The 26,854-nt window shown below is 42.1% G+C and overlaps 2 protein-coding genes and 2 non-coding genes across 7 annotated transcripts in view; 3 read left to right on the top strand and 1 right to left on the bottom strand.

Annotated features, from left to right (window-relative positions):
• The window catches only part of HOOK3 (hook microtubule tethering protein 3), a 137,302-nt gene extending 122,830 nt beyond the window's left edge, over positions 1-14,472 (bottom strand). For both annotated transcript variants that reach the window (XM_064370005.1, XM_012476023.3), the window contains exons 1-2: positions 14,375-14,472; positions 6,341-6,426 (exon numbers count right to left, since the gene is read on the bottom strand). In XM_064370005.1, the coding sequence (XP_064226075.1) occupies positions 6,341-6,426; positions 14,375-14,431 (143 nt within the window). In that variant the 5' untranslated portion in view covers positions 14,432-14,472. The remainder of the gene's footprint in view (positions 1-6,340; positions 6,427-14,374) is intronic.
• On the top strand, positions 12,903-13,042 carry LOC135271918 (U4 spliceosomal RNA). Its single transcript, XR_010340037.1, has one exon. It is a non-coding gene; the product is annotated as a U4 spliceosomal RNA (small nuclear RNA).
• Positions 14,473-14,895: 423 nt separating the features above from the next.
• RNF170 (ring finger protein 170) overlaps positions 14,896-26,854 on the top strand; it is a 51,841-nt gene continuing 39,882 nt past the window's right edge. Inside the window, exons 1-2 of one of the 3 annotated variants that reach the window (XM_021675827.2) lie at positions 14,896-15,026; positions 23,859-24,002. In XM_021675827.2, the coding sequence (XP_021531502.2) occupies positions 23,866-24,002 (137 nt within the window). In that variant the 5' untranslated portion in view covers positions 14,896-15,026; positions 23,859-23,865. Of the gene's footprint in view, positions 15,027-23,858; positions 24,003-26,854 lie in introns of those variants that run through there. The other 2 variants (XM_021675828.2, XM_012476027.3) reach the window with 2 other exon arrangements.
• On the top strand, positions 19,983-20,123 carry LOC135271910 (U4 spliceosomal RNA). Its single transcript, XR_010340031.1, has one exon. It is a non-coding gene; the product is annotated as a U4 spliceosomal RNA (small nuclear RNA).

Genomic DNA, 26,854 nt, shown 5'->3' with positions numbered 1-26,854 from the left:
GCCAAAGTTCAAGGCTCAGGCTACACATTTTTTCCTTTTTGCCTCATACTCTCCCCTAAAGTGATTTAATCCACAATTATAGCTTCAATTAAGAGATACCCAAAAAGGTATCTCCAGTTTGGACTCCTCTTCTGAACTCTAGACCTGTATAGTACAACTACCAACTTGACGTTTCCTTTTTATTTCTCCATACCACTCAGATTTGATGTCCCCTAAACTACACTCATGACACATCAAGCTTCCCTCCACAGCAGATCTTCTTTCAGTGTTCCAACATCAGTGGTTTATACTCTCTTCAGTGTATTTGCTTCAGTTAAAAACCTAAAAGTCAACTCCCCCCATATCAGCCATCAAAATATGCTGATTTTATTTATCATTTAGAGTCCACCCACTTGTCTTCATCTTCTTTAGCACCTCTTAGTCCAAAGTACCACAATCTCCCTTCTGAATTACTACAAACTTCTTTCTAATTATCCCTCATCACTTTGAGCTCTTCCAATTCATTTTAAATCTGCAGCTAGAATATTTTTCAAAATGTAAATCCAACTTGTCAACTCCTCCACTCCCCACCAAAGCCTTCAACTGCTTCTTACGGCCCTTAGAATAAAGACGTGCCTCTGCACAATCTGGCTCCATCTACCTTTCCATCCTAATCTGTTCCATACCCTCCCTCTGTGCATTAACCACTCACACCTTTCCATAGCAGTGCTCACCATATTCCAACATCCTACAGGGCCTTTGAGTAAGCTCTTCCTACCGTGAAGAAATCTGTGACTTAGATTTAAATTACCTTTCTCAGGTAAAATGTTCATAACTTTCTAAACTAAGTTAAAAATGTACCTTGTGTGAACTTTCATAACACTGTGTGCTTCTCTGTACCATTTGATACAACAGCAGTTTTGTTCTCATAGTTAATTTAATTGTCTTCCCCACTTATGAACCTCCTGAGGGTGGGTATCATGTCTATATGGCTGGCAGCTGTATCAGCAATGCTGGACACAAAGTAGCCATTCAATAAATATCAAACTGACAGAGAAGAAACTAATGTTGGTGAGGTTGTGTATATCATAAAACTATTTAAAATAGACACTCGATAACAATCTGGATAAATCTCACAGACGTTATCCTGAATTTAAGACAAACACAAGAGTACACACTATATGATTCCACTTACAAGACATTCAAGAATGGGCAAAACTAATTAATGGCACAGAAGTGAGAATCATGGCTATCTTTGGCATAGAGGTTATTGAGTAGGGAGGAGCTGGAAATGTTCTGTATTTCAACCTGAGAGGAGGTTACAGGAGATATGCAACACATACACACAAAACTATCACTTTGTAGAACGCTTTTCTGTATGTAATGTATCTCAACAAAAGGAAAAAAGGAAGGCATTCTAGGAAGAAAGAAAGGTTGAAAACTAAGCATTAATAAGAAATATGCCCACAAGACTCTGGTAAACCAAAAGACCACTTTCTAAAACAAAATGTATATTATGATCTTGTTTACTTCAATTCATGAAAAAAAATTCAAAGTTTACAATGACAAACTATACTTATGGGTACAAAATGTTGTTGTTATATACAATGTGGACAGATTAAATCAAACTAATATCCACTGCCTCCAATTTTTATGTTTTATTGTGAGAACATTTGAAATCTGCTCCCTCGGAATTCTGAAATATACATTATTACTACCTACAGTCACCATGCCTTGCAATAATTCTCAAAAGAAACGAACTCCTCCTAACTGAAACTTTGTGCCCTCTGACTGTCACCTCCCCATTCCCCTCAGCCCCCTGCCTCTGGTAAACACCATTCTAATCTCTGCTTCTATGAGTTCAATCGTTTTAGATTCCACATAAGTGAGTCGGTATTTATCTTTCTGTGCCTGGCTTATTTCACTTAGCACAATGTCCTCCAGGTTTGTCTATGTTGTTGAAAATGACAAAATTTCCTTCTTTTGGGGCATGGGCATGAAGGCTTATGCCTTTAATCTCAGCACTTTGACAGGACAAGGCAGGAGGATTGCTTGAGCTCAGGAGTTCAAGACCAGCTTGGGCCACATAGTGAGATCCATCTTTACCAAAAAAAAAAAGGTTGGGTGTGGTGGTGCACCCCTGTGGTCCCAGAAGCTACTAGGGAGGCTATGGTGTGAGGATTGCCTGATCCTGGGAGTCTGAGGCTGCAGTGAGCCCTGGTCAATCCACTATACTCCAGCATGGGTGACAGAGTGAGACCCTATCTCAATCAATCAATTAATAAAGGCCAAATAGTATTTCATTGTGTTCATATACACCACATTTTCTTTATCCATCCATTCCCTGATAGACACTAACGTTGCTTCCAAAAATTCGGTACCCTGAATAATGCTGCAAGAAATGTGGAAGTGCAGGTATCTCTTCAACATACCAGTTCCAAATCCTTTGGCTATATACACACAAGTGGATTGCTGGATCATATGGTAATTCTATTTTTAGTTTTTTGTACAGTTTTCCATAATGGCTGTAACAATTTACACTCCCAACAACAGTGTACAAGGGTTCCCCTACTCTATATCCTCACTAACACTTATTTTTCATCTTTTTGATAACAGCCATTCTGACAGATGTGAGGCGACAACTCATTGTGGTTTTAATTTATATTTCTCTGATGATCAGTGATGAGTATTTTTTCATATGCTTGTTAACCATCTGTATATCTTCTTTTGAAAAATGTCTATTCAGGTCCTTCACACTTTTTTAAATTGAGTTATTTGTTTTCTCTATATTCAGTTGTTTGAGTTCCTTACATAGACTGGATAGTAACCTCTTATTAGATGTATGGCTTGCAAATATTTTCTCCCAATCTGTAGTTTGTCTCTTCACTCTGTTGCTTGTTTCCAGTGTCATGCATAAGTTTTTAGTTTGATGTAATCCCATTAGTCCATTTTTGCTTTTGTTGCCTGTTCTAAGGTCAAATTCAAGAAATCATCCCCCAGACCAATGTCAAAAAGCTTTCCCCCATGTTTCCTTCTAGTAGTTTTACAATTTCAGGAGGTATATTTATTTATTTATTTTATTTTATTTTTATATTTTTTGAGACAGAGTTTCGCTCTTGTTACCCAGGCTGGAGTGCAATGGCGTGATCTCGGCTCACCGCAACCTCCGCCTCCTGGGTTCAGGCAATTCTCCTGCCTCAGCCTCCTCAGTAGCTGGGATTACAGGCGCACGGCACCATGCCCAGCTAATTTTCTGTATTTTTAGAGATGGGGTTTCACCATGTTGACCAGGATGGTCTCAATCTCTTGACCTCATGATCCACCCACCTCGGCCTCCCAAAGTATTGGGATTACAGACGTGAGCCACCACGCCAGGCCTCAGGAGGTAGATTTAAATGTTTAATCCATTCTGAGTTGATTTTTGCATGTCGGGGGAGATAAGGGTCTGACTTTATTCTTCTGCAAGTGGATACCCAGTTTTCGCAACACCCTTTACTGAAGAGACTGTCCTTTTCTCATTGTGTGTCTGTGGCACCTTTGTGGAAAATCAACTGATTATAGACGTATGGGTTCATTTCTGGAATTTCTATTGTTCCACTGGTCAATGTGTCTACTTTTATGCCAGTAGTACGTTGTTTTAATTACCATAGCTTTGCAATATAGTTTAAAATCAGGTAGTGAGATTTCTCCAGCTTTGTTCTTTTTGCTCATGACTGCTTTGGCTATTTGGGGTCTTTTGCCGTTTTATATGAATTTTAGCTTTGTTTCTTATTTCTGTTAAAAAGGTTACTGAAATTTTTATAGGGAATGCAGTGAATCTGCAGATCATTTTGGCTAGTACGGACATTTTAACAATAATTTATCTAATCTATGAACACAGAATATCTTTCCTTTATTGGATACTTCAACTTCTTTCATCAATGTTTTATAGTTTTCAATCTACGGATCTTTCACCTTGTTGGTTAAATGTATTCTAAGTATTTTATTTAATTTGGTAGCTATTATAAACGGGATTGTTTTCATGATCTCTTTTTCAGATAGTCTGTTGTCGGTACATAAAAACACTACTGATTTTTGTAGGTTGATTTTGTACCCTGCCACTTTACTATATTCCTTTACCAGGTCTAACAGTTTTTTTTATGGAGTCTTTATGGGTTTTTGTACGCAACATCACACACTGTCAGGAAACAGTGACAATTTCACTTCTTCCTTTCCTATTTGGATACCTTTTACTTTTTTATCTTATTTTAATTTTTGCCTCATTGTTCTGGTAAAGCTTATGTTGAACAGAAGTAGCAGAGTCGACATCCTTGTCTTGTTCCTGAAATCTTGTTTTGATAAAACAATATACATACACTTTCTTTCTTCTGGTTTCTCTAAGTGATAAAGATCCTACACAAACTAGCTTAGGCAAAAAATTCATTTATTGACATATACCTGCAAAGTTCACTTAGCTAGGCCCACACACTCAAATAATTTTTATTAAGAACTTCAGTGAGGCCGGGCACAGTGGCTCATGCCTGTAATCCTAGCACTTTAGGAGGACGAGGTGGGCAGATCACGAGGTCAAGACACATAGACCATCCTGGACAATATGCTGAAACCCCGTCCCTACTAAAAATACAAAAATTAGCTAGGCATGGTGGTGCATGCCTGTAGACCCACCTACTCAGGAGGCTGAGGCAGGAGAATCACCTGAACCCAGCAGGCAGAGATTGCAGCAAGCCGAAATCATGCCACTGCACTCCAGCCTCAAAACCCAGCAAGACTCCGTCTCACAAAAAAAAAAAAAAAAAAAAAAAAAAAAAAAGAACTTTAGTGGGAAAGCTAAAATTAGGGCACCACTCAGAGGTGACCATAAAAATGGCAAGATTATTCTTTTCAGAGTGCTCAAACCAGAGCAGGCCACGTTTCCAATGAGCTTTCTTGAGCTTCACTAAAAAACCTGTGTGCCTATGTATCTGGAAAAATGTACCATGCATTTTAAGTTATAGAAGAAAGTAAAAACAAGCTATAGTGTTCAAACATGAGTCCCCAGTTCTAAAGGCAAACAGACAGATGATCTGAAATGTTGGCAACATTTCAGATCATCTGTCTGTTTGCCTTTAGAATTGGGAGTGCAGTGGATTGACCAGGGCTCACTGCAGCCTCAAACTCCCAGGCTCAGGCAATTCTCACACCACAGTCTCCCTAGTAGCTTCTGGGACCACAGGGGTGCACCACCACATCCAGCCTTTTTTTTTTTTTGTAGAGATGGATCTCATTCCGTGGCCCAGGCTGGTCTTGAACTCCTGAACTCAAGCAATCCTCCTGCCATGGCCTGTCAAAGTGCTGAGGTCTATGGCAACTTTATGTAGCGAATTGCAAAGTAAACCAATAATTCATTTCATAATGACACTGATTTTCAACAGAAATGCAGGGCAACCCAGCTAGTGATATGTAAATCTTTTTAAATCATCAGGCTGACAAGCGTTCATGTCTTCAAAATACAAAAGCATCTGCAAATTACAACAAACCCAATTACTTCTTAAATTCATACATAATTTTTAAAAATGCCTAGGTCAAAAGCTGATAGTCATATAATATCAATTTCATAATAATTATGTTTTCAAAGTACTTAGAAGAATCGGATATATTTTATATATCCCAAACAAATACCCCTTCCTACAGTCACTCAACAAACATAAGCACCCACAATGCAAGGAAGAACTGCTGATTTTGACCATTTTGACCTATAAAGAAAAGGAATTTTATACAGTTCAACGTAAAACCAGGCATTTGGCTGTTGCTTGGATACAAGAGTGAAAACAAATTCCCTGGCTCCATGTGCAGTTTACATTCTGTGTATATGTGTTTGGGGGCATTGGGGGCAGATAAATGAACAACCAACTACATGGTATATCAGATGGTGTTACAAACTTGAAAGAAGAACACAAAAGCTTAAGGGGGATAGAGAGTATAAGGGAACTGTCACTGCTATTTTATATGGGTACCCAAGGCCGGTGTCTCTGATGAGATGACATTTGAGCAAAATTTTAAAGATGGAGTAAGCATCTTAGAGTCTCCTATAACAACAAAATCTGGCCACTATCATGAAAATTTCTGCCAAGCTTAAACAGAAAAACACAAGAACAAATAATTCTGCTAAAACCATTAGGGCACTAAACAATTACAGTCCTTATTAAACTTGCAACCCAATCTATACCTAACAGGTACATGCCATCAAAACTATTGCTGCTGCTGCCTACGGGTCTTACTCTACACAAGTTTCATGTAAGCATTTTGTTTTTCAATCCATGTTTGTAATCCAATAAATATCCATGCGTAAGAATACAGATAAATATAAGCAATTTACTCTTACATCTTTTGAAGAACCTGGGCCATCACAACCCCATTCGTTAAATCTTCCACGGTCCGGCATGGTGCATCCACGTTAAATGTCTGGATCTGAAGGGAAAAAAGTGGGGGAAGAGATTCTATGGTTACCTACGTAGACAATTTCTTAGGGTTTTTGTTTTTGTTTTTGTTTTTTTGGTGATTGGAAAAAATCTTAAAAAGAAGTCTGGTTGGAAACTTTTTCCTTTAAGGGAAATGTCCAGCCAAGTATTACTGTGATTTTTCCCCACTCATAAAAGAGAAATCGTGGTGGATACTGGGTGGCTTCCCAGCATCCGTTCTACTCACACAAGACCCATCTAAAAAAATCATGGCACCTTCATCCTCTCTACCACTGACTGACTCAAGGACACACAAAGAAAAAACAATTTGGACTAAAGAGAGACAAGGAGATGCTTCTCAGAAAGAAAAGCCAATCTCCTGTTGATTTAAGTATGTTGCCTCCATTACTGAGAGCAGTCATCTCATGACTACTAAGGCGATCATCTTAAGATTAGGCCAATGCAGTGAAAGGCAGAGAGGAGAGCTAGAAAGAACTACATCCTCCTCCCCAAACTCCCCCCAATAAAAAAAAATAAACAAACAAGAAAAAATGACATCCTTAAGGTAAAAACTGAATTACTATACTAAAAAATCTTGATGCCTCCTGGTATGTGAGATGAAGTCATTTATTCTTTACGCCTGGCGACGTTGTAGTTTCTGTTACTCAGAGACCGAATATCTTTATACAGATGTAGAAGTTACACTTAGAATGGTTAGATAATTCACTTCATTTTGATTTCAAACATTCTGAAACTTTGTACTAAGCAACATGATGTAGCCAAGAAATGTACTTTCCCTAACAGAGTAAATTATCTCTAAAAGTAAGAAAATGTAGCCAATAATGATTACACCCAGTAGTGTAGTCAGGTTTTAGAAGGAAACCAAAACCTAAGAACAGACAGACACAGGCCGCCCTCTCATGGAACTTACAACTAGAAAAAATGAAACAGTATTATAGAGGTGTCAACAGCAAGTATAAAGATGATAAGTGAGAGTGGGATGCAATCTAGGTATGAAGAGCAGCTTGGTACAAACTGGGCAGGGGTAAGAATTGGAGGAAGAAACAGAAACGGGAAAAATAAAACAGTGAAAGAGGGCAAAAGAATGAAGAATTATCATGTAAAATCTTAGAAGCCACATTAAGACCTTATCCTATGAATAAAAGAAGCAAAGCACTTGAAGCAGAAGAGTAAGCCATGAGGTTTGCATTGTATTAATGTAAGATTACACTGGCTGCAGTATGAAGGAAGGAATAGAGGGAAAGAGACAGGGAAACCCATTTAAATAGGTTTATATATTAACATGGATGAAGCTAAACTCAGTATTGACAATGAGAATACTGGGAACAACATTCAGGTGACCTTATGTCTTCACCTACATTTTTATTTATTGGGTTAGAAAAGAAGTATTGCTAGGTCAAAAACTATATGAACATTTTAAGGTTTTTGATAAAACTGTCAAACTGCCCTAAATACATACTGTAGCAATTTATTCTCTTACTAACAGTGGGTGAATGTCCACTTCTATGTACCAAATCATTTATAAAACCTTTAAAAGGCAACTATTAACAGTACAGTCAGTAGCTCCTTCATGTATAATATAGGAGAGTCTAGTGGGTAGAGACAGTTACAGTGGTAGAGGCCCAGGGAATTATAAGATCCTTGTAGCAAGTTTTTACTTAGGTGTCTATTTGAGGCAAGTGATAAGAGGGTCCTTCCAAGCTACCCTGACACAAACCTAATAGCTGGTAGAGGTACAATAAATGATTAGTAAATGAATAAAAGAAACAAATAAACATCATCTGCGGGAAGTGATTTTGAATTTTACTCCATACTATCTCCAGCTGCCTGGTCACTAGTAATGTGGTAATAATTTTAAAAGAAATAAGCACTTGCTTTCATTTTTACAGTTGCTAAGTCAATGGCCCATTTTCAAAAAAGAAAAACCAATCTCCTTCTTGTAGGTTTGTTTAGAAGGAAAAAGAGAGGCAGCAGTGAGGGCCATGTCTCATTCTTCTCTATATCAGTGACCTCAGCACAATGCCCGATACAGAACAAGCCCTCAGTGAACACCACTTTGAATGAAAGGAACTAGTTTGAATTCCTAGTTTTGCCCTGTAAATTTGGACAGGACATTTCATCTCTCTCAATATCAGTTTTTCCATATAAAGAAAGATAGGGGAAAAACAGCTTATGGAGGGATGTGTTGCTTCAGAATGAATAAGAAAATGAATGCCCATGAGGTATTTTGCAAAGTTTAAAGCAATGGTCCCAAACTGGGGTGTGTAGGGAATCATCTGGGAGGTTTCCATTTTGAAAATACATATTTTGGCTGGGCGTGGTGGCTTATATCTGTAATCCCAGGTATAAGCCACCTGGGATTACAGCTATAAGTAATGACTATGGGAGGTCAAAGCTGGAGGATCACTTGAGCCCACGAACTCCAGACCATGCTGAACAACACGGCAAAACTCTGATTCTACAAAAAGTACAAAAATTAGCTGAGCCTGGTGGCTCACAACTGTAGTCCCAGCTATTCAGAAGGCTGAGGTGGGAGAGTCACTTAAGCCTGGGGGTGGGGGCTGCAGTGAATCGTGCAGTGTGCCACTGTACTCCAGCTGGGGCAATAGAGCGAGACCCTGTCTAAACAGAATTTTTTTAAAAGGGAGAGAGAGAGAATACACATTTCTTGGCTTCCCCTACTGAATCAGAATCTGTGTGTAGGAAGCTTGGGATCTATTTTTAACAAGCTCATCAAATAATTCTTACATAGTTGGACACTGGTTCGCCATTTGGAATCCTATCATCTAAAGCACTACTAAAGAGAAAGGATGCAAGATTGGAAAACAGCCTCTGGCCAGTCAGAAGCTGCAATTCAACAAAGCAGGTAATTCAAAAAAGCAAGCAATTTAGTTGTTAAGACTTTTGTAATCCCAGAACTTTGGGAAGCCAAGGTGGGCAGATCTTCTGAGGTCAGGAGTTTGAGACTAGCCCGGCCAACATAGTGAAACCCTATCTCTACTAAAAAATACAAAAATTAGCTGGGTGTGGTGGTATGCACCTGTAATCCCAGCTACCAGGGAGGCTGAGGCAGGAGAATTGCTCGAACCTGGAGGCGGAGGTTACAGTGAGCCGAGCGACATTGGGCCACTGCACTCCAGCCTGGGCAACATAGCAAGACTCCATCTCAAAAAAAAAGAAAAAAGAAAAAGACTTGATCTGTTTTTTTCTCTTGGGACTTAGAGAAAGCTAAATTTTCATTTTTGTTTTTAAAACATGGCTTTATTCAATTATTTTCTTTGTATTAGCCGTTGAGGTACATAGTTGCTCACAAGAGTCAGAGATGTACACCTCTGCTACAAGATGAAAGTGATACAGATCCTAAATAAAATTTATCCCTACAGAGTTTATTTTTGGGGTGATGAAAATGTTCTTGGAACTAGATAGTCATGATGACTACACAATCTTGTGATCATACTAAAAACCAATTAATTATACACTTTAAAAGGATGAATTTTATGGTATGTAAACTGTATCTTAATTTTTAAGAATCTGTCATCAGTTCTCTGAGCTAACATCTATGGAGTATTTCAGAACAGCAGTACAGTAAAACTGAAAGACAACTGCACCTAATTGCATTAAGGCAAGAAATTCTACCTGAAGGGTTATAACCTTTCTTTTAATTCCAAGAAGCTCTATTACCACCACCCAACCTCTACCTCCCCTTCCCCAACAAAAGCAAGAGAAGAGTAAAGCATGAGATCACCTAGAATCACCATCTCTAGAGCAATGGATAATTCTGCTCCTTAGTAGACATTTTTGGCTGTAACAGTGAATTGGGTGCTATCGTCATCTAGCTGGTTGAGGCAATGGGATGCTACTACTAAATATTAAACATAATACATAGTGCAGTGCCCACAGCAAAGAAGTGTCCAGTACAAAATGTCAAACAATTTTCTAGAGCCATGGTTCTCAAAACGTGGCCCCCAAGTCACCAACAATAGCATCACCTGGGAATCTATTAAAAATGCAAAATCTCAGCCAGCCCAGACCTACAGAAATAGCAATTCTGGGCATCAGTGTTTTAGCAAGCTCTCTAGATGATGCAGATCAGTACTAAAGCATGAAAGTCACTGGTGAAGTTAACAAACCTAATGTTAACTATCAATGCAATCAAAACACAGCGGTGAAGTTACGTGTCCAAAGTCAACTACAGTTGGTATGGAACAAAACCAGGATTTGAACGCAGGCTGCCTAATGTCAGAACCTGCGTACTCTTATGCTATACTATTTTTTAAAGTGCCTTAATTTTTGTATATCAGTGACTTATTCTTCCATGACAGGACAAAAGTTGTTGGCAGAATCAAGTTAGGCAGAGGACAGAGAATGGAATGGGAGAGATATCACCATAATCATTATACCACCCCAAATTCTATACACTAGTATGCATTTTATAAGTTGCCAAATAAGTAATATGAAAACAATAAGGATATATTAATGTTGCTAGGTTACCCCAAAGTGTACTGAGCCTATGTGATGACTTTTTTTTTTTTTTTTTTTGGTCAAAGCTTGGTAGCAATTCCTCTGAAACACAGGCAGAGGTTCACACAAAAACAAAACAAAAAACAACTTGGTAGCATTGTAGACTTTCTTGTTTTTCAGTCTCTAAAACCTGAAAAAGTGCTATCTTTTCAAGATTCACATACAGTTCAAGAAATTAGGCTTGACAGGTAATAGGCAGGGCAGATTTTGACTCAGAGGGTGGAGAGAGGCGGCACAGTGGAAATTTTCAAGCATGTCCTGCTGAACTTGCTTGCATGAACTTTGATTTCGAATTTAAGCTTAAGATGGGAAAGTTCCCCTTGGTAGGATGATACTTAACTCTTTTTTATAACTTTCTCTTTCAACAAAAATTTGGAACACATGGTTCTTGCGCTAGTAGGCTGTCTGATAAAAGGGCAATTTATCCAGCGTGTGAGGCAATGAGATGTTCCACTGAGTTCTGTATAAGTGACAGAATCATCCCTTTATGTACTTGAGCTTTTATTACTTTAGCCATTTCTAGTAGAATAATTTCTAAAATGTTCTATATACATCTCTCCAATCTCTAAATGCTATGTAGTGAAAACAAACTTTTATCTGATAATCGGGATTATAATTTTGATCTTCAATAACTGAACACGGAGCCTGTAGAAGTATATAATGATGTCAGCCCAAAGACAGAATCGTCCAGCTCTTGGGTCTTGTCTGTCACTGACAGTTGTCTGAATTTTGCTCAGTGACAGCAAAACCCCACACGCAACCGAACTGACTAGAAGTTGACATAAAATAGAGCAAATTAATCTAAATGAGTCTTCTCTTTGGAGTGTATGTGTACACTTTTGCTTGCATTTGGTTTTAGAATTGTGTTTAGCATTAATCTGGCTTCCAAATGGGGGGCTGCTACTAGACATGTAAATGACATCAAACATTGCTCTCCAAAACATTTATTCTGCTTTTTATAATGACGGCTGAAAGAGAACAAACCCAGCATTTACACTCTCTTTTGAAACATGTCTTTTAAAGTGTTTCCAAATCTTAGAATTCTCCATCTTCATAAACACTGCCCTCTAATTTTGTCACTGATAATCTCTAATCTTATCCGGAAATTTTCATTGATGAGTTTTCCAGTGACATTTCAAAAACCCTATTCTACAATTCCATACTCCCTGACCTCTCTACCAAGCTGATAACGTGGATTACCCGTTTTCTTGACATTTTATGAGATTATAAATAGATTCTCTCATGTTGTCAGGTTCTGTCAGTAGCCTTTCAAACTTCTCAGATTTTTCCTCTCTATTTTTATCAGCATTTCTTACTTACATAAGTGCAATTACTAAGTACCATATTTTTGCAGACGCCCTTCAAACACAGACAGTCCCCAATTTAGGATGGGTTAATTTATGATTTTTCAACTTTACAATGGTGCAAGAGGTATACATTCAGTAGAAATCATACTCTGCCCATACAACCATCATTTTTCATTTTCAGTAGAGTATTCAATAAATTGCATGAGATATTCAACACTTTATATGAAATAAGCTTTGTGATAGATGATTTTGCTTAACTGTAGGCTAATGTAAGTGTTCTGCACACGTTTAACGTAGGCCAGGCTAAGCTATGGTGTTTGGTCGGTTAGGCATATGAAATGTATTTTCAACTACAGTATTTTCAACTTATGATGGGTTTGTCGGGATGTAAACCCATCATAAGTTAAGGAGCCTCTGTACATCTCTCTATTTGCATGTCTTTTTTCTTCCTAGATTTTAAACAATGTAGCCCTACTTAGACTCAAATAGCTTCATCTTTGCCTTCTTCTTTTTCTAGCATAAAGAGAAGCACTACTTGCACAGACTCAAAAACTCCAATCTTAAGTTCCTCAGCATTCTGTTTACAGATTTACAGATTCTGCCAAATCTATTCCTTTCACATTATCAAAGAATTTAGAGCTTTGCTCAGTGGCAGTATCGTAGCCAATGAGGTTTGTCCAAGGCGCGATTATTGCTAATTGAAACTTTTCCCAATACCCTGCCATGACGACTTGAAGTATAGTCGGCATTGGCAATTTTTGACAGTCTCTACGGAAACTGAATTAAAAAAAAATTTTAATTTAGTAATTCTTTCCTCTATCTCTCCCCTGCCTAGTCAAACCTCGGTCACATTATGCAACTTAGTTTTCCTCTCTTCTGAAACACAGCAGTGAAAGCCATCTCCTTGCCTGGAGGCGGAACCCAACAGAAGCGTAAGCTGCACATTAACTGCATATTGCTGCTGACTATCTGAAATCCCCTAAATGGTCTAATATGCAACTGGCTACCTCAAGCCCTACCACTGTATACAGTCTGTTTCAGAGGACAGAAATTGATTCGTGACATATCCAAATTATAAAAACCTCAGACTATTTTTATTACTTTTTAAAAGCAACGTAAGGCAATACTTCTCCAGCCTTTCCAGCAAAGTGCCTTGCATAGGAGCGTGACGTCTACACTCCAGGGATCCCAACTCATAACCCAAGACACCGCTAAACAGATTTTCTCACATTCGTGTTTTACCCTTAAAATTAATACAAATGCTACAGTCGCCTCCAAAAACACATCCGCAAACATTTAATTAACCTTCTCAGCAATGAGTGAAACGAACGCTCCCGAAGGCAGCGCGGGGTCGGCCTGAGCTCCGCGCGTCCCTCCCCCTCCCCGGCGAGAACGACTGGAACCCGGGCGTCGGGTCCCGGCCGCGTCCCGAAGACCCAGCCTGAGGAAGGCGCGGCCGCTGACGTGACGAGTGAACACGTATTTACTTCACAGCGTGAGGAATCTAAAACCGTTTAACAATTCAAAATCAGAATCCCACGACGCTGTCCCTCAGGGCCTTCGAGTTCCATTGTTGACGCCCAGACGCCTCCAGACTTCTAAACGTCCGCCCGACGCCTGTCACAGGCGTCCGCCCCTCGCGCACTCCCGCCGCCAGCGGCGCCTCGCGTCCGAAACGGGGTCCCCCGGCGCCTCCTGCATCCCCCTCGCGCTCCCTCACAGGTGCTTTCCCTCCCCAGGCCGGGCGAGGGCCGTACTCCGCCAAAGCGGCAACAAAGGCGCGGAGCCGCGAAGGCTCCCAGGCGCGGGGCGGCCAGGCTCGGCTGCCACCGAAGCGCAGCGCCGCCCCAGCTGCGAGCAGCCGCGCGGGTCTCGGAGTCGCCCGCTGCGTCCCCACCCCAGCCCGGCCTGGGTCCGCCGGGAGCAGCGACGCCTCAGGCCCTGCAAGTTTCTCTCGGACCCTGGGCCGAGCCTCCTCACCCCGCCCGCCCGGGGCCCCGGATGTGACGGCACCGTCGCCCGCGGCACTCGCCCCCCGGGCCGCGCGTGGGGGTCCCGGTAGGTGACGGGGGGAGGGGGTCTTCCTGCCGGCCCGGGGCCCCCACGTACCCAAGTGAGGAGGCTCTCGCACAGCTCCGCCCGCTCCAGCGACTCCACGCTAAACATCTTCCCCGCCACGGCCGGGCAGCGTCTCCCGCCTGGCCAGACGCTGCCGCCACTCGGTCGGGGGATCTGGGGGCCCGCGCCGCTGCCTCGGCCTCCTGCCCTCCCGCTCCTCAGATCCGGCCGCCGACTGTCGCCCAACGCTGGCAGCGGCTCCGCACGGTCACCCCCGGGGCCCCTCCTTCTCCTTTCTATCGGGACCGCGCGCCAGAAGCGCGCGACTCCGGCCACGCCCGCCGCCCCGCGTCCCCGCCCCCGGCCGTCCACACCGCTCCTCCAGAGCGCCGCCGCCCCGGCTGGAGCCGCGGCCTAATACCCACTGCGCACGCTCGCGCCCCGGCCGACCCGCGCCGCCCGCTCGCTGCGTGTCGAGGCGCGCGCGCACGCGCCCAGCCCTGGCGGCTGCGGCGGCGGGTCCTCCTCCACCGTCCGCTCGCGCCCTCGCGGAAGCTCGGTAGTGCGCGTGCGCCCGCACCCGCACTCCAAATTAAAAAGGGTACGGCCAGTGGTGGCCCGGGAAGGGTGGCGGGAGCGGTCCCGGAAATAATCTGTTCTCTGTCACCGGGAACTGGCGAGGTAGTTCCTCCGCGGTGGAGAGGTACGTCCGGCGCGCGGCAACCACGCCCACCCCGCCCGGGCCCGCGGAGCCGCGGACGGCGGGGCCCGGCCTTCCGGGGGTCGGTGGGGCAGCTGAGGCTTTGCGGGGCGGCGGGAGTCGCCGCCTCCTCCCTCGGGGCCCCGCCCTCCTGTGGAAGCCCCAGGATCGCCCTGCGGCTGTCCGGAGTCGCCGGCGACGGCGGAGGGGCCGACGCGGAGGCCGGCTCGGCGGCTCTAGGTGGGCTTAGCCAGCGGCGAGGACACCGCCGCTCCTTCTGGGGTCGCTCGGAGCGCGACCCTGAGAACTCTCCTGAATGCAGGAGGGGTGTGCGCCCGTTCGCCAATCCGTAAGGACCCCGGCCGACCCCGGGCCTGCGTCTCCCAGCTTCGGAGTTACCTTCGCTTAATGGCGAGGCAAATCGTTCTCGAGCTCCCACCTCTTTTGAGGCACGAATCTCTTCGCAGGGTTGCCGATACATTTTTAACAGAGATCGCATACACAGAAAAGTGCATACGACATACACGTTTAAAGAAGAATTAATAAAACACGCAGATAAAAATGAAAAGGGTATTACCGGCACCCCAGGAGTTTCTTGCCCATGCCCTGCGCTCCTTTCTCGGAGACTGATTCTCTCCTAGCCTGACTAGTGTGATGATCGCTTCCTTACAGCTGTACCGTTTATGTGTGCATGCGATCTCGTTTTCCTTTGCCTGTTACTGAACTTTTGCGAGTGGATCATAGTGTGGTGTTTGTGGTTTTCAATCAGTATTAAATTGGTGTACTGTATATCTATAGGTAATTTTCATTGCTGCCCAGTAGTCCACTGTGTGAATAGAACAGTGTATCCATTCTACTCTGGGTATGCGTTTTGTTCCAGACTGAGGCTACTCAGAACATTGCTGTAAGCATTCTGGTGTACCTGGAACCTAGTGCAAATTTGCTGGAATTTCCAGGACACACTCTTTGGAGTCCTTAGAGAATTGTCATGCATAAAGTTTGCATGACTACTAGCCAATGCCAAATTTTTATTTGGAGTGCGACAAAGTTTACTTCCCAGGACACATTTTCATTTTGCTTCTCCCTTTTTTTTTTCCATTGAGAGTAGGTTTTCTCATTGAGCACTCAAGACAGCATTGAGTTGGGTTTTTGTTTGTTTGTTTGTCTTTGAGAAAGGGTCTCATTCTGGAGTGCAGTGGCGCAGTCTCGGCTCACTGCAACCTCTGCCTCCCGGGCTCGGGCAATCCTCCTGCCTCAGCCTCCCAAGTAGGTGGAACCACAGGCGCAGGCCACGATACCCGGCTGATTTTCTTATTTTTTTGTGGAGGGGGAGTCTCAATATGTTGCCCAGGCTGTTCTCAAACTACTGGGCTCAAGTGATCTGCCCGCCTTGGCCTCCCAAAAGTTCTGGAATCAGAAGTGTGAGCCACCGAGCCTGAAGCAGCATTGAGTTTTTAAGGATGCCTTACTTACCAACAGTTGACATCTGATGATTTAGCATTTTGTAAGTGTAAAAAAAAAAAAAAAAAAAAAACTTACCTGAAGTCTTCTCAATGGTCTTTTTTTCAAGCATTCTTCCCTACACCAAGGACAGAGAAACCTTTAGAAGTTACACATATGTGTCTCGCCTATGTTTGGTTTCTGTGTTGGTGACTGTGGATATTTGTCAAACTAGAGTTACTACATTCCTTACCAGGTTGTTTCTGTTGAATCTCTAGCACTTTTAAGTGACCTATAATCTTGTAGGCAAATGAATGAAGTCAGGGAGTATATGTCACATTGACTTAAGCCTGACTCGCATGCAGCTTGTCTTTAGATGGACAGACAAGATGCTGGCCCTGCTGAAGCGACTGTGGCTGTGCCATCCTCAGCAGCCTTCCTTCAGCGGCCCGGTTTTCAAGGCTTAGACACAATGGACCGAAAGCCTCCTTTTTCAAGGTTTTCTGCTTATCCAGTGCTTTTGTGCATGATGTTGCAGTGTTCTGGAGGTTTTATTTTGTAATTCCAGTTACCTTTGATGAAAGAAATTAGTAAAAACTTCTTGGATGTGAGTCATTCCAGAAGCCATGTGGCCGTCAAGTTTCTACATGAGCCTTGGGATAAAAAGACACTGAGATTCTCTCCTTTGTTCCAGGAAGTCCTGGAATTTTCTCTTTTTCCGTTGTTTGCTCTCTGTGGTTTATTTTTTTTCTTCCCCAAAAGCTTTGGAAATGCCTGAAGAGAGGTGAGTTGAATTTGTCCTAGCAGTCTCCTTACTCCGGTTAGTTTGAGGCTAGTTCTTACCCACAGCTGCTTATCAGATTGAAGAGGGCATGTGCTGTGTGACAGTGCTCCAGATTGCATCCTGTCTTCCCAGGGTACACACACTGAGAGCTGTGATTAAAGAGAGTTTGAGATGCTATGGAGACCAGCTCGGGGGCTGGCATAGCTAGGTTTTACCATAGTTCTGCACTTCCCACCCCACCCCCCACCCCAAAAAAGAGTGTCTGTTTGTTATGGTTCAACCTAATGTCTTTTACATATTAGGAAGCTGAGACTGAGACTTTACATAAGTTCAGGGCTGTCTAACTCTGGAGCTTGTGCTTCTTTGCTGTCTTAAGCTAGTCCTCAGTAAGATGTAGCTAGCTGAGCAATAGCAAAGCCAGTTCCTCTGCAAACTTCTATCAGTTACACTGCACAGTTTCCAAGACGGATGGGGTTCAGTTTTTGTGAATCTTAAACAGTTCAAAACCAAGTATTAGTAACTCTTCTTTACATTTTTTGTTTTCTTTTGTTTCGTTTTGTTTTGTGAGATGGAGTCTCGCTCTGTCGCCCAGGCTGGAGTGCAGTGGGCCGATCTCAGCTCACTGCAATCTCCGCCTCCTAGGTTCAAGCGATATTCTTGCCTCAGCCTCCCGGGTAGTTGGAATTGCAGGCATCCAACACCACGCCCAGCTAATTTTTGTATTTTTAATAGAGACGGGGTTTCACTGTGTTGGCCAGGCTGGTCTCGAACTCTTGATCTCAAGTGATCCACCTGCCTCGGCCTCCCAAAGTGCTGGGATTACAGGCGTGAGCCACCACACCTGGTTTTCATATTTTACAGGATACCATGAAAGAGATTACATACCATGTTCTATACATTTAATAACCTTGTTTCTGGGTTTCATGTAAACAACATTTAGTGGCCACTACAACATATCAGACCCTGCACACTAATGACAGAAGTAAGATACGATTCCTGACTGAAAGGAGTTCATTCTTTAAAAATGTATTTTTAATTTTTATGGATGTATAATAGTTGTGTATATTTATGGGGTACCTGTGATATATTGATAGAAATGTATACAATGTGTAATGATCAGATCTGGGCGGTATTTTGATGCGGGGTCTTGCTCTGTTGCCCAGCCTAGAATGCCGTGGTGCAATCACTGCAACCTCTGCCTCCTGGGTTCAAGCAATTCTTGTGCCTCAATCTCCCAAGTAGCTGGGATCACAGGCATGCACCACCATGTCTGGCTAATTTTTGTATTTTTAGTAAAGGTGGGGTTTCACCTTGTTGGCCAGGCTGATCTCAAATTCCTGGCCACAAGCGATCTACCTACCTCAGCCTTCCAAAATGCTGTGATTACAGGCATGAGCCACAGCACTGGCCCAAATCTAGGGTTTAAAAAAAGCCTGTAACAGAACCTTCAAATAACTTGAAAAAATGGAATGAAAAATAAATCCGGTAAGGTGTTGCTTTATATGCTTAGAACTAAGTGCTTAACATTGTATGATTAATAATAATAATAAGTTTTGAAGGTGAAGCAATTAAGCACAGTATCTACATATTATAAAACTGAACTATAGTCACTTATGGATTTTGTAAATATTAATGGCACCTATAAACTTAACTTTTGGCTGGGCGTGGTACCTCATGCCTGTAATCCTAGAACTTTGGGAGGCCTAATCCGTGGGCGAAATCCTTGACCCCAGGAGTTTGAGACCAGCTTGGGCAAGATGGTTAAACCCCATCTCTACAAAAAAAATAAAAAAAATTAGTTGAGCATAGTGGTGCATGCCTGTAGTCACAGCAGGAGGGTTGATTGAGCCTGGGAACTAGAGGCTGCAGTGAGCCAAGATTACACCACTGCACTCCAGCCTGGGTGACAGAACGAGACCCTGTCTCAAAAAATAAATTTAAAAAATTAATTTATAAACATTAATTTGAGTAATATCTGTTTTTCAAAAAGGAAGTTCATGATGTAGTGAAAGCGTTTAGCAGTTGACACGCCAGTCATGCCAGTTAGGTCTGTGGGTGTCTCCATAGTAGCACCGTCAGGAAGCCGAGCGACAGAATGGTAGATGAGAATGGGCATTGAAGCCCAATTTGCATCTCAAGAAAGGAAGCAAGTATTGGCTTTATTTTTCTTGTTAAAGTAATACGTACTTGAAAGACTTGAAACTGTAAAACTGTGTTTTGGGAGGGTGACGGTCTCGCTCTGCCAGTCCAGCTCCTCACTGATAAGCCCTCTAACGTTCAGCTTTGATCTGGCCTTTTTTCTTCCGAAACTCTGAGTCAGAGAAATTTAGCAGTAGAAGGAACTGAAGAAATCAAGGCACAGTTGTTAATCTAAAATAATTTAAAAGGTCGAAATCGAGTTTAAAGAGAGGTTGAGGACAAGCCACCGGAGAAAGGACAGATTTCAAAGCATGGACGTCATTGCTGTTAAGACATTTGGGATTGTTTATATAGACAAAATTTAGGGACATTTAACGGAATTTTAAAATCTTAATGTAAGGCTTAATGTACGGTTATAATGATCTAATTAGTCAAGGTGTATTTTTAGGGGAGAAAGAGTATAACTGTCTCAAGATTCCTGTTTGGAGCACCATCTCATCTGAGTTAGGTACGGGACAATAAAGGAGGCAGTTAATCTGTAATAAAGATCAGCGATTGGAAGGAGGAGGTCTGGTCTCTTTTTAAAAAAGGACTCTAGCTTTGCATAGTGGCAGTATCGTAGCCAATGAGGTTTATCCAAGGCGTGATTATTACCAATTGAAAACTTTTCCCAGTACCTCGCCATGACAACTTGCAATATAGTCCGCATTGGCAACTTTTCACAGTCTCTACGGAGACTGAATTAGAAAATAAATAAATAAAATAAAAAAGGACTCTATTAGTCTTTTTTTAGTTGTTCATAGAACAGGAACAATGAGGAAGAGTTAAGCTAAAATCTAAGAAACAGAATTGTAAACATGTTATGTGACCCAGATCATAGTCATAACTCTCTCAAGGCTTAAGGTGTTTTGGAGGTTCTAACAGCCTTTAAATTTTATTTACTTTTACACAGTTGTTGTAACAGATTTGGAACTAAAATTCAGGGCTCTTAATGTCCAAGCAGCAACTGCTTGGGCTTCAGTTTAGAGCCTGTGTGGTTGGACAGAATCGGCAGCACTGTTTAGTTCTAGATAATCACTGACTGTCAACAACCAAAGTTGGAGAACAGAAGTCCTCGATTTTGGAATTCATTTTCAGGACTAAGATATTATGTCATCTCCTCAAGTAGGAAATTGTGTTTCCTGTTTATCTTCTGTAGTTTTTAATCAGACCACCCTCTTTCCAAACTGAAGTGGTGGTATAAAACCTCATTTTTGAGCACTAGCACCGACAGTTGCTTTTTTACTCCCAATTTTAAGAGAAACTATAGCAAGCCGGGCACGGTGGCTCACACCTGTAATCCCAGCACTTTGGGAGGCCAAGGCGGGTGGATCACGAGGTCAAGAGATCGAGACCATCCTGGTCAACATGGTGAAACCCCGTCTCTACTAAAAATACAAAAAATAGCTGGACGTGGTAGCGCGTGCCTGTAATCCCAGCTACTCAGGAGGCCGAGGCAGGAGAATTGCCTGAACCCAGGAGGCGGAGGTTGCGGTGAGCTGAGATCGCGCCATTGCACTCCAGCCTAGGTAACGAGCAAAACTCTGTCTCAAAAAAAAAAAAAAAAAGAGAAACTAAGCAGAAGTTGTGCTATCGAAGCCCCCAACAAGCAGGTCAAATGGCATTAGTAGATCTCCATTTGACAGCCCTGGCTTTTGTTGGGATTTCCATTTGACAAGATAATGTGATGCCCTTCTCTTTTCCTCTCAACACGATTGGGAATTTCTGCTGTCAAATGATGCAAATAAAATTATATGACCATGCAATACTTAAATATCCTGGATCTCTGAGTTCTTGGAAAGGTACATGAAGCAGTGTCTTAAGAGTCTAATTGCATAGTAGTCAAATATATATAAAATATATATATGTTGTACAGTAGAATTTATTCACATTACCATTGATTGCACCTTGAAGGACGTAGAAACAAATGTAATGCATTTTCTTAAAGTACAAAACAATGAACTGCCTAAATGTGTAGCACAGGGGAAAATGTGAGTAGGAATAATTACAGTGCATTTGTTGGTAGACTTAATTTACAAAGAACTTTCACCTCTGTTAATTTATTTTAACCTTCACAGCTCTGTGAGGTAATTAGAGGTTGGAAATCTTGACACAGGGATCTTTGAGCAGATGCAAGTATTTCTCACCGCCCTTAGGACTTTTTACATAGCTATAGCATCTCTACTTTTAGAAGAGGTAACCTGATCAAATAAAAATCTAAATTGACTCCATGGCCCACCCCCAGCTTATTTGAGACTCCTTCTTCAGTTCAGTTTGCAGCTCATTTAACTGTTCTTTTGAATGAAAATACTTGAATTAGACCTCTTTCTGTGAGTTTCCTGGTGTGTGCCTTTATGATGGCTATTTGAAACCAGTCATTAAAAGTTCCTGATACATCAGGCGTTTACGTCCTGTAAAGCTGATGAAAGCTGGCTTTGATCTGTTTGCGTAGGTTTCTTCCATGAGTGATAATTTTCTTACTAGCTGCCAGTTCAGATTATTTTCTAAGGTGTTAAGACTTCTGTACTCAAAGTACCTGATTAGTGATGATATTGGATAAAACTTTTTCAGCTAAATGAGTTTCATAAAGGCAGAAGTTTATTTTAATTATATGTATATTTAATTGACTATTTCCTTAATTTCTCTTTAGTCTTATAAGACTTTGATACTTCCTGTTTTGTCTGAAAAAAATATGAATTACCTTTCATATTTGGACTCCAGTGTGGTTGGGCCATCTCCCCTCATAGGTATAGAATTGGGTATTATAATTTTTTTCTTGTTTAGAGTGTGGGAAGGAAAGTTTCTTATCCTCCCTTTTCATAAGGAAATGCAGCATCAGAGTGATTCTATATTCCAAGCAGTTTAAAAAATTCTGAACCGTAAGCTGAGCTTAGTTTCAGGTGAGGCACAGTTTTTCAAGCACCAGAATTCTCATTATTTCAAATAGTCTTAGTATAGCTATAAATGTTCTGTAGCCTAAATGTCTTTTACTTCTCAAATTACTAACACTGTAAGTATGGTAAGTCATTTTTGTTTAAACAAATATCTATTAGAACCTGTTGTGTGCAGGGCGTATGCTAGAGAATATGAGAATATTTACAGAAGACTACAATATATTTCCTTTCCTATCAATACATGGCAAATGCCGTAAGACATACACATGCTGTGAGAGGGAAGAGGGACCTGATCTACTTAGAGAATTTGTTTGGTATTTAGGAGTAAGAAAAGAACAATTGGACCAGAATGACTTTTTTCTTTTCTTTTCTTTTTTTTTTTTTTTTGGAGACAGGGTCTTGCTCTGTCTCCCAGGCTGGAGTGCAGTGGCGCTATCTGGGCCTCACTGCAACCTCTCCCTCCCAGGTTCAAGCAATTCTCCTGCCTCAGCCTCCAGAGTAGCTGAGATTACAGGCACACATAACCTGGCTAATTTTTGTATTTTTAGTAGAGACAGGCTTTCACCATGTTGGCCAGGCTGGTCTCAAACTCCCAACCTCAGGTGATCCACCCGCTTCAGCCTCCCAAAGTGCGGAGATTACAGGCATGAGCCACTGCGCCTGGCCTAAGAATGGATTGTTTCTTAAAGGGGTTAAGCTTGGGGCCGGGCGCGGTGGCTCAAGCCTGTAATCCCAGCACTTTGGGAGGCCGAGACGGGTGGATCACGAGGTCAAGAGATCGAGACCATCCTGGTCAACATGGTGAAACCCTGTCTCTACTAATACAAAAAAAATTAGCTGGGCATGGTGGCGCGTGCCTGTAATCCCAGCTACTCAGGAGGCTGAGGCAGGAGAATTGCCTGAACCCAGGAGGCGGAGGTTGCGGTGAGCCGAGATCGCGCCATTGCACTCCAGCCTGGGTAACAAGATTGCGAAACTCCGTCTCAAAAAAAAAGGGGTTAAGCTTGAAGATGAAAAGATATTTTTTAAAAATATATAAATGAGGTTGGGCACGGTGGCTCACACCTGTAATCCCAACACTTTGGAGGACTGAGGTGGGTGGATCACCTGAAGTAGGCAGTTCGAGACTAGCCTGACCAACATGGAGAAACCCCATCTCTACTAAAAATACAAAAGTAGCCAGGTGTGTTGGCACATGCCTGTAATTCCAGCTACTCGGGAGGCTGAGGCAAAACAGTTAGAACCCAGGAGGCAGAGGTTGCGGTGAGCCGAGATCGTGCAGCCTGGGCAACAAGAGTAAAACTGTCTCAAAAAAAAAAAAAAAGTATTTTGTATTCCCCAAAATAACGTGTCTGGCAAATTTTTAAGAACCAAGTACTGGGGAATCCCCACTGCAGTTGTACTTAATTGCAGTCTACCTTCGGTAAGAGCTATCAAAACTAAATATATCAGAAGTCAGTTATATTTACATTTCTTTGATTAGTATAGTTCATTTTCACTGTGTATTTATAACTCTTGTCTTGTTTCTTCTTATTTTAGACCTGGAATGGCCAAATATCAAGGTGAAGTTCAGAGTTTGAAACTGGATGATGATTCAGTTATAGAAGGAGTAAGCGACCAAGTACTTGTGGCAGTTGTGGTTAGTTTCGCTTTGATTGCTACGCTGGTATATGCACTTTTCAGGTGAGACTAAAGGACAAAAGAGTTGAGGACATTTGCAAGGGCTGCTGACTTTTTGACCCCTAATGATGTGTAATTCTTAATAGGAAAATCAAGTAACAGATCTCAGTGATTGTAGATGTTTACTAAGGTGTTTTATTTTCCACTGGGCTTTGAATGCTAACATGTATATTTTCTGTCTCTACTAAAAATACAAAAATTAGCCAGGTGTGGTGGTGGGCCCCTGTAATCCCAGCTACTTGGGAGGCTGAGGCAGGAGAATTGCTTGAACTCAGGAGGTGGAGGTTGCGGTGAGCTGATCTCACCATTGCACTCACTGCATTGCCTGGGCAACAAGAGTGAACTCTATCTCAAAAAAAACAAGAGTTAATACCTGAAGATAAATTAAATTTTGTATATATTATAGAAAACAAAATTTTTAAATTATAAAATAGAAAAATTCTAAAAATTACAAATCATTGTATTTCCTGTATAAATTACAGAAAGAATTATTAAACAAAATGTGAACACTTAGACAAAGTGCTGATTAATTTACTTTTTTACCTCTGTATTGATAGTCTCTTATTAGGGTAACATTGTCTTAATTTCAATAGGGTGTTTTATGGAGTGATAATCCAGAGTGATACTGGTGATACACTGTGGATATCATGGGGGAATCATGACTAGATTATAGCAGCGTTAAGTGAACTCCACCAAGTAGGTTGTTCTTAGGATTCCTGACTAATGACTAATGTTTTAATATAAACCAAAAAGAAGGATATCATATGTTGCTGCAGGGCTCTGTCCTTGGGCCTTTTCTTTTTTTTTTTTTTTTGAGATGAGGTTTCACTCTGTAGCCCAGGCTGGAGTGCAGTGGCTGGCACAGCTAGCTGCAACCTGGACTTCCCATGTTCTGGCGCCTCTCCCACCCCAGCCTCCTGAGTAGCTAGGACTACAGGCATGCATCAGCATGTCCAGCTAATGTTTTTGTATAATTATTGTTATTTTGGTCAGATAAGTTTTTGCCGTGTTCCCCAGGCTCATCTCTTAACTCCTGGGCTCAGGCGATCCACCTGACTCAGTCTTCCAAAGGGCTAGGATTACAGGTGTGAGCCACTAATTGTCAGTTGGGAGGGATAGCTAACATTGGTATAATAGAATTAAGATTCAGAAATAGTCAAGCCATATATCTGTGGTCAACTGACCTTTGACAAGGGTGCCAGGACCACTCAGTAGGGAAAGATTTCAAAAAATAGTGCTAAGACAATTGGGTAGTCACATTCAAAAGATTAAAATTGGACCACACCACACCAGATTAATTCAACAATCTAAATATCAGAGCTAAATGTAGGGGTAAATCATTATGACTGGATTTAGCAAAGGATCTTAGATATGATAACAAAAGCATGAGCAACAAAATAAAAAGTAGACAAACCAGACTTCATCAAAATTAGCATCTTTGGAGAGGTACAGTGGTTCATGCCTGTAATCCCAGCACTTTGGGAGGATCACTTGAGCCCAGGAGTTCAAGACCAGCCTGGACAACATAGTGAGACCCTATTTCTACAAAAAAAAAAATTTTTTTTGAGACGGTCTCACTCTGTCACCCAGACTGGAGTGCAGTAGCGCCATCTCGGCTCACTGCAACCTTGCCTTCCGGGTTCAAGTGATTCCCGTGCCTCAGTCTCCCAAGTAGTTGGGATTACAGGTGTCAGCCACCATACCCAGCTAATTTTTGTATTTTAGTAGAGATAGGGTTTCACCTGTTAGCCAGGCTAGTCTCGAACTCCTGGCCTCAGGTAATCCGCCCACCTCAGCCTCCCAAAATGCTGGGATTACAGGCATGAACCACCACATCCAGCCTAAAAATTTTAAAATTAGCCAGGCATGGTGGTGTACCCTGTAGTCTCAGCTACTTGGAGGCTGAGATGGCAGGATTACTTGAGCCTGGGAAGTCAAGGCTGCAGTGACTTATGATCACGCCACTGCACTTTAGCCTGGGTGACAAAACAAGACCTTGTCTCAGAAAAAAACAAAACAGAACAAAAAATAAAAATACAGAAAGGGGCCAGGTGCAGTGGTTGACACCTGTAATCCCAGCACTTTGGGAGGCTGAGGCGGGTGGATCGCCTGAGGTCAGGAGTTGAAAACCAGCCTGGCCAACATGGTGAAACCCCATCTCTACTAAAAATACAAAAAATTAGCTGGGTATGGTGGTGGGCACCTGTAATCCCAGCTACTTGGTAGGCTGAGGCAGGAGAATTGCTGGAACCCAGGAGGCAGAGATTGTGCCATTGCACTCCAGCCTGGGGAACAAGAGGGAAACTCCATCTCAACAAACAAACAAACAAACAAACAAAAAATACACAATGAGAAAAAACCTTATATCTTTTAGGATGGCTATTCTCAAAAAGATGAAAGAAGCATTGGCGAGGCTGTGGAGCAAAGGGAACTGTGGTGCACTTTTTGGGGGAGCATAAAATGGCACAGTGCTGTGGAAAACAGTATGAAGGTTCCTCAAAAACTTAAAAATGGAACTACCATATGATCCACCAATCACACTTCAGGGTAGTATATATCAAAAGGAAATTACATCAGTGTGTCGAAAAGATACCTGTGCTCCCATGTTCATTGCAGCATTATTTACAGTAGCTGAAATATGTAATCAAGTTAGGTGTTCACCAGTGGATGAAGAAAATGTGTGAGTATACAGATCTCTCTGTATGCACAGTGGCACACTCTTCGGCCTTAAGAAGGAAGGAAGTTCTGCCATTTTCAACAACAGTGGATGAACCTGGATGACATGATGTTATATAAGGCATGGAAAGACAAATACTGCACAATCCCACTTACCTGTAAAATCTGAAACACTTGAA

The sequence above is a fragment of the Aotus nancymaae genome, unplaced genomic scaffold (assembly GCF_030222135.1).
Source record: "Aotus nancymaae isolate 86718 unplaced genomic scaffold, 86718_ANA_hifiasm-v0.15.2.pri h1tg000097l, whole genome shotgun sequence".
NCBI classification, from domain to species: domain Eukaryota; kingdom Metazoa; phylum Chordata; class Mammalia; order Primates; family Aotidae; genus Aotus; species Aotus nancymaae.
This window is presented reverse-complemented; position numbering and strand designations above follow the sequence as displayed.